This window comes from Nansenia antarctica, assembly GCF_963989245.1.
Source record: "Nansenia antarctica genome assembly, chromosome: 5".
NCBI classification, from domain to species: domain Eukaryota; kingdom Metazoa; phylum Chordata; class Actinopteri; order Argentiniformes; family Microstomatidae; genus Nansenia; species Nansenia antarctica.
Window position 1 is genome coordinate 60,141,850 of NC_137690.1, and position 8,503 is coordinate 60,150,352.

The 8,503-nt window shown below is 42.7% G+C and overlaps 1 protein-coding gene across 1 annotated transcript; it reads left to right on the plus strand.

Moving 5' to 3' along the window:
• evx1 (even-skipped homeobox 1) lies at positions 1-2,508 on the plus strand (the record flags this gene model as incomplete). Its single annotated transcript, XM_080532210.1, has 3 exons — positions 1-364; positions 1,337-1,572; positions 1,990-2,508. 3 exons carry the CDS (start codon positions 1-3, stop codon positions 2,506-2,508), a joined length of 1,119 nt encoding a protein of 372 aa, XP_080388336.1.
• Positions 2,509-8,503: the final 5,995 nt, after the last annotated feature.

Here is an 8,503-nt window from a genome sequence, read left to right on the forward strand (position 1 = left end):
ATGGAAAACAGAAAGGAGATGGTGATGCTCGCGGAGGGAGGTCAACTTGGCACGGTGGCTGTTGCCAAAACGGGCTCTAATTTGTCCGAAGCAGTTGGAAGCCCCGCGCGAGAACCGCAAGGAAAAATGGTCCACAGGAACTGCCTGAGCCCCGGTTCAGCGCGTTACTCACGAGACAGAGCGGATGAGGAGGTGGAGGGCGCACGGGGAAGCGATATAAGGCCGGTTAGTATGTCTTCCTCTACCGAGAGACACCGGACTGATCACACCAACAAAGACGGGAGCAGCTCAGATACAGAGTCAGACTTCTATGAGGAAATTGATGTCAGCTGCACGCCAGAAAGCATGGACTACAACGGGAAAGGTAGGCTACGTGAAACGGCATGGAACTACACATTTTCGTTTGTTGAAACTCGTGCAATTGCATTTATATGTTTTAGAGGTTTATGACATCGCCTATAGCAATTGAATTCAGTCAATGTCACTTCGCTGTAAGCATTGCGTTCGATCGACAGGGTGCGTGCAGGATGCAAGCCAATTACATGGGGAAGATATGCAAGGAAATCAGCTACGACAGTGTGTGGAAATGTAATGACAACTTGCTGAACACCTAAATGTTGTGGTATTACGACAACATATCCATTTTTAAAATAATGTTTACATTAACCTACTGGACTGTTGTGCCAAGACATGAGTCCAAATCTGCATGTGTTAGAGGGTGACACCCACACGTTTAGCGGGGTTTTCATCATTGTCACATTTAAACGAGTCACACTGGCGCCACTTCGGAAAGACACCATGTTGCAAATAATTAGCCACTTCGCACTATTCTCATAAAAAGCAGGTTTTATGTAAACAAACTAGGCCTACATAGAAAAACCAGAAAAACGTTAGAAAAAGACAATATTAATTCGTAGGTTGGCTATATCTGAGGAGCATCAGAAGAATCAGAAATTACATTTTCTACAGCTCGATAGATATGTATATTTTGAGGTTGTGTCATTGAAATTAATAGGCTAAATTACTTATATTACATTTACATTACGGAAATATATTGGTAATAAAACTGGTTCTGGATTAGCCTAAATGTAATCGCAATGTTTTGACTGTCCTATATTTACGGCTTACGGCTATAGGCCTCATTGCAAATAGGCTAATGGCTATTGAGCTGTGAATTCAGTTTGTCTAAAAAAATACAGACAATTATAATGTACAAGTATAAACAAAACATAACAACAAAATCCCAACTGTACATTATTGTATAATGAACTGAAGACCTGTTAGTAAATTGAAATAGCCTATCTGATTAAATGAAACATTAATGGAACTATTCCAGGTCGAAATACAGATTCTCCAAGCCACCCGAGTGAGAGCAGTGTGGATTCCGGTAAGATGGGCTCGAACCAAGGCTCGTTGTCCTACGGAGCAGACCAGATGCGACGGTACCGGACAGCTTTCACGCGGGAGCAGATCGGACGGCTAGAGAAGGAGTTCTACCGGGAGAATTATGTCTCCAGACCGCGGAGATGCGAACTGGCGGCTTCCCTAAATTTACCCGAAACCACGATCAAGGTGAGATGTAGTATGTGTAGGGCCAGATGAATGCACACTTTCCAATAGGCTATCATAAATGCACAGCAAATAGGGAGACATTTGAGCATTTAGAGATTGAAATCAATTACAATTTATTTGGGCCTATATAGCTACTTTAGAAATGAATAGGCCAAATCTTATCAGAAAATCTGGCCTCTCAAAATCAATGCTATATTCATCGGCACTACTTTCAAATCTGAAAGGATTTCGTTTCGTTAATGCATTTGAAGATCAATATGCCTTAGGGTTATTTTCCCAAACTGGCATATGTAACGCAATTTAGAGCCGTGCGTAAAAGTGCATCAGCATTTTGACTGTCAAGTTGTTATCTGCATGTCTCCCCTCACAGACCGTTTAAGGTTAATGTTTTACCCCATCTGTCTTTGTGTCCTATAGGTGTGGTTCCAGAACCGGCGGATGAAGGACAAGCGTCAGCGTCTGGCCATGACGTGGCCTCACCCCGCCGACCCCGCCTTCTACACCTATATGATGAGCCATGCCGCGGCCGGGAACTTACCCTACCCGTTCCCATCCCACCTGTCACTGCCATACTATTCCCATCTGGGGGTTGGGGGCTCGGTCCCAGCCACCCCATTCTCCAACCCACTGAGATCCCTCGACAGTTTCCGGGTGTTGTCTCACCCCTACCAGAGGCCAGAGCTGCTGTGTGCCTTCAGGCACCCCTCCCTGTACCCAAGCCCGGCCCACGGCCTTGGTCCCGGGGGAAGCCCTTGCTCCTGCCTAGCCTGTCACTCAGGTCAATCAAACGGCCTTCCACAGAGGCCCTCTGGGTCAGACTTCGCGTGCTCCCCGACGAGTAGGACTGACGCATTTCTGACATTCACGCCATCAGTGCTGAGTAAGTCCTCCTCGGTGACTTTGGATCAGAGAGAAGAAGTGCCTCTGACCAGATAAAACAATGTAGTCATAAAACAATGAAGTCACTCCCCTGTGTTACCAGACTGGGTCAAAGAAGCGCAGAAGAGTGTCTATCATAAGCCTTCATCAAACGAAAAAACACGCACAGGACTCAAACAGCATGAATAAGACCCTCACGTGGAGCAGTCGCCATTCAAGTACCAGCATTAGGCTTTGACAGGTCTCGCAGCGAGCACAGTTCCAAGTCTGCTATAGGCCTATAATAAAAGGGAACAATTACTAACTCGGCGCACGAACATTATCCAGTTTTTTAAGCTATGGCGAGGATCTGAAAAACATTTCAGTTGTAAAACAAGACAGCAAAATATGATGGGATCGGACAAAAAACACATTTGATTTATTGAAGATTAATTTGGTGCTAGGAAAGAGCGCACGGGCAGACTGGGAATTGCAGACAAACGTTTATCTCCTTGATGGATGGCGTTAACGCTTTATCATTATTTGTAGTCTCTTCATATGTCCAAATTGACCTACATGTATTGTTAGTTACACTAGGATGATGCTTTCCATCTCTCTTTTTAACAAGCGAATTTGTTAACAGTCTGTGCCGTCTCATTATGCCTCTCTCTCCACCAGTCCCTGACGGACTGGGGCTGAAATGTGCAGATGCTGGTAAAATTAGTAAGTGATGTATATGTACGTACGGATGAATTTTGAGTGTTGAATTAATGATAATACCGTGCGGGGCGCGCTGGCCGGCGAGGGATCGTTGCTGCCAAACGGTAACAAGGCGCCAGGGGAACGGATTAGCTCGCGCGGCTTGACGGGGGAAGAGAAGGAGAAGCGACGGGAGTCTGAGAGGACAGGGAGAGGGGGATAGAGACGGGGAGAGAAAGAGGAGCCATTGGACAATCACACACGGCAAATTAGGGCGAGATCGAGCTGCCCAACTCACCCATGCCCTCGTCTGAACACTTTCCACCCACATGAAGCCTCCCACATTCTTTACAGTCCACTCACCCAATGTTGGCGAGACCGAACGTTTGGATAACGTTTAGATAATGTATTTTTTATGTCTGATTCTGATAAGACAAGCCTTATATTTATTATACTCATTGTGATATAGTTTGGGAAAAGCGTTTCTTCTATTTGTCCATTCCTCGCTGCACTGTTAATGGCATATAGTATTTCGTTGAAATAATCCATGTTTCAGCGGGGGAAAAGTTCCAGAGGGGGATTATACAAACTGACTCTCTGGTCATTTTTGCTCAATGTTGTTGGATTGTTCTGCACTTCAAATTTACAATAAACAGCATTTCAAACTACACATCAGTTCAATGTTTTATTTCATGATTCTCACAGAGTAAATCTGTAGTTTAAATGAGAAGGGACGCCTATATCCTTATTTAAAATGATATCCTAATTAAAAGGGGTATAGCCTATTGAAATAATAGCTTATATTTTACAAAAACGAATAGAAACGAATTCATTAGGCCTATCTCCCATTAAAAACAAAACTAAATGTGAGCATATATTTGTAGGACAATGTATTCCTGATGTTGATATTTCAAATTCAACTGCTCCCATGTTGTTGTCACAAATAGGCCTACAATAAGTGAGGGTCATTATGATTGCTATTCACTTTGCAATAACACAACCACTAATTTGTCTTAAGTAGTCGGTGACAAAACCCATCGTGGCTGGGTCTTCTCCTCTGATGTGAACGCGAGATTGTCCGTGGCAGTTAAGTGGTCCCCGGGCTCCATTAACGCCAGTCATATTTTCTCTCCATCCACTTAATAGACACGGTAGAATTAGTTGTCTCGCGAAGATATTGGAATGCAAAAAGATCGATGATTCACCGGCTCCACCAATCAGCTGGAGCTTAATTGGCTGCATTTTATCCCTAATTGAAGCCCACGCTCTCCGTAAATTAGAGGAGAGCGTGCATGGGCTCTCTGGATATAATGGGGCACATTGGTGAGGATATACACCGAGCTCAAATAGCCTTTAAATAACCGTTTACATCGTCGAGAGGGCAGACATAGGAGTTATTTCACTAAATGAGAAGAGAAGTGTGTGACATTTAATCCATGAATTCGATGGGTACAGAAGTAGCATGTATGTGGAATGCCTGTGTGTAAAACAAGCCTACCATGATGAATTGTGTTAGATTAGATATCGAAAATTATTATATTAATTGTAGTTATTTCATAACTCATTTCCACTTCTTAATACTAATGAATAGCCTTAAGAAGACTGGAATGTTTTCTCAATTATCTTGCAAACAACATAGCTTTATAGTAATTTTCCCATGGTAAATCTTCTAAAAGACATTAGTACTAACTATGGAACAATTACGTGTTCGCTAATTATTCCTTACATGCTCCCCTACCTCTAATACCCGGTGTGTCACTCGAGGTAAAGGGTTCATCCTAATCAGACGGTCCCTGCGAGGCGAGCCCCCATAGCCACCCCCCTCCCGAGAAACCATCCGCCCCGTGCGCGCGTGATTGATCGCCTTATTAACTGGAGTTCTTGTAAGTGTGACCGAGCTGATTAAAATGCATATGTTTGGAATAATACACCGTTTAAACCGCCCCGGTAGGGGCGAAACCACAAGGCAGATTTATGTAAGCTATCACGCCATATTTTAACCTGATACGGGGATGCAGGACGGAAAGGAAAATAGTTTTGGCTTATGCATAATAAAATAATAACAGCGAATAAAGATGTAAACGAAATACACATTCAAATACATGCACAAAATGTTTTCCCATTTGGCACTGACAGTGTGAGTTATAGTTAACAGCCACAAATGTTTGCACCTTATTTTGTTAGGCCTTATACAGTAGGCCTTGGCCCATGCAGCACCATATGAGCTTCCATATGATCTTCTCAAACGCGCATCACACGTGCCAGAATGACACATAAAAGTGAAGCAAATTACAACCACATTTACCCACCGCCCATATGGATCCCCAGTTCTCTTTACTGCGCCTGAATCCTCAATGGCCTAATTCAACATCAAACACGCCATTTCATCGCTGTAAGACAGTATATGACCGAGCTAACAAGATATGATATGGGCTGCTATATTGCGCACATAACAGCAATTACATCGGCCTTATCAGATGCTGTTAGTAAGAATTGGCTCTGGGCTCCCCGGCTCCCATCAGACTAAAGCACAAAGCGTGTTGATATGGGCGGTGCATACAGCCTTGCAGCAGCTGTCCACTGGAGAAGAAAAAACACCCATCGGATCCGAGGCTTCTGCCGCTGTTGAAATTGTATTACATTCTAATTTACAGGCCCTTGTCGTAGCGCGGGGCTGGCGGAAAGGCGTGGATAGACCAATCACGGAGTAATGATGATGAATGGGGAATTAATGCACATACAAGCAACACAATTTAAGCCTTCATCTGTTTAAATAGGCTTCCAATATCACTTGGAAACGGAGGTCACGTTAAATCAATCGGGCGACGCGTGAAAGTCGTTTTCGGTGGCGTCTTTATCAACATTATTTACGGCGCACGGTGACGGTTTCGCACAGGCTTCGCACAGGCCGGCCCTAGAAGGTCCTGGTTTAGGTGCCATAGTGCATGACAGCATAGGAGAGTAAGGTGATTCATTTTGTAGCTATATAATTCAGGTGAAACTAAACATAATATTATTGTTAAGGTTTTGTTCATGCTTTCAATTAATGCCGGCTTATTAACATCTCCCACATGCCAAGCCATATAGCCAATATCTTATTCATTCATGTTTATGCAAATTGCCTTTGGAGATGAAACAAGGTGAAACACTGACAGACAATTTGTGAATTGCCTCCAAACATGTCACTTTGCCGCCGCGCATCCTTGTCTTTTCTCATAATTTGATCGGCCTATGGGTTTAGGATTTAGACTAGGTTGCATGGTGGCTGTTAGAAGCTATAGGGCTACATGTATAACACTATCTGGGATTTTCATTAGTTTGTGCAAAGTCCAATATATTGCTATAGATTGAGTTCATGTTATTAAACAAATAAACTCGTGCGGAAGAGAAAGTGATAACAAGGGGGCTTCAGACAAGAATAAAGTAACAGAAAATGTTTGATGATGATCAAAGTATCAGTTCTGAATGTCTTATTTGGCCTGATTTGGCTTTTTACTTTCTAAAGGATGGCTACAAATGCGTTGTATTGACCTATAACGATTACTTTTTGAAAATTCGTTTCAATGTAAATGTATGGTTTTTTGGATGCTGTTCAGCTCTGAACATGCCCTAGATAACATTAAGTAGACCTAGTCTAGGCCATGCAATCACACAAATTCATAAAGTGTAATCTCGAGCTAATCTTAGCCTAATGACAGAGAGACCTTCTTGGACTGCTAGCATTCTCAACTCTGTATCGTTTGATATGTTATTGTCCAAAATAGACTGGCAAACGTTTACTAACACATTTTTTGTCAACAGCTTCTGCAAATCGATATCGAAAAGATCGCACAATACGTTCCGTCTTCTGACATAGGCTACAAGATGTGTGTAAAACGTGTGTGTGTGTGTGTGTGTGTGTGTAAAATGAAAAAAACACAACATTTGTCTGTATCTGTATGGTTATCTGTAGGCCTACCTATTTGGGGAGGCAGTAGACAAAATGTGCTCAAAACAGATTGCTGTTCAATTTTGGACAATAACACATCAAACAACACGGAGTTGAGGATGGCAGCAGACCAATGTGGATTGGTGTCATGGCAGAATATACTCTTTAAAGAACATTGTGTGAATTTGCATAGATGGTTTATTGTCCTTGAATGGAGGCTATGCCATTTTCTCTATGGCATGTTCAGACCATGTTCATCAGTTTTTCTGTCTGCGCCCATCTGTGACGTCACACTTGTTTGAGAAGTATCCGCTTGTTAAGTCATGACGTGTTTCCGGGTCCAACGTTGGCTGAGGCGCTGTCTTCGAAATGCCGAAATAATCATAATAATTAATTATATTTATATAGCGCTTTTCCGAGGCTCAAATACCCTGACAATATGGAGAAAACGGGAAAGTGCTGTGTCCCTTGTTGTATGAATAGATCCGAGTCTAAAAAACGATTAAACCGCTGTAGTTCACAGGTACTCTGGTGCGGAGAATTTCTGGTTTGGACTCGGAAATGGCTACACGTCACTTTTGACGTCAGACTTAACAAGCTGACATTGGACACTTAAAACAAGCCTACTCATCCAAGCTGTTCCTCACAATTATTCACCTCAATGAAGCAAAGTTGTCCCAATTGGACATTGCAGGTGTAACAGCCGTCACGCTACAGCGAACAGTATTGCTTGCTCATACTCCGAGCTCACAGGAGCCTCGAACCTACGTCCTCTGTATTACCAACACACGTGACCATCACTGAAATACCCAACGTTAACGCTTGTATGTATGTTATGAACAAAGTCTGTCCTAATGTGTTATTTTAACAATGTAAGCCTGTATCTTAGATTGTTATTCATTCATTGATTACAGTGTAACCGGATGTAACAGTTTCAGTAGGCCTAACCTCGTTGAGTATGAAAGTATGAGTATGAAAGTTCATACTACCTACTGATTACTTATCGTATAAGGATATACTGCATACTAACCATGCTACCTACTATTTAGAGTTGACTGTTTAGTCAAATGTATTCAGTAAGCGACACATTTCAACATGCTGCACCTCATTCAGACTGAGAAATCGTCATCTGTACCAGTATCTGTACAGTGTACCTCAATGTTGGTCACGTAATTGGTTATATTTCTCTCCATGCCCACCTCCCTTACCTGCTCCACTGAATTGTGGAACTAAAATCGGAAAGGACTTCTTGAAAAGTGTGCAGTGAATTCATACTACATGGAAATCTAGGATGCCGAACTGGCATTTTGAGTATACTAAATGTTCTTAAATTTCGCATAGGCTACTGTAAAACTTTCCAAGCGTGCACACACTGACATAAACGCCTACAAATTCGGAACGCCTGTGTAAATCCTTGACAGAAAGTAGCAAAGGGTGGAAACCCAG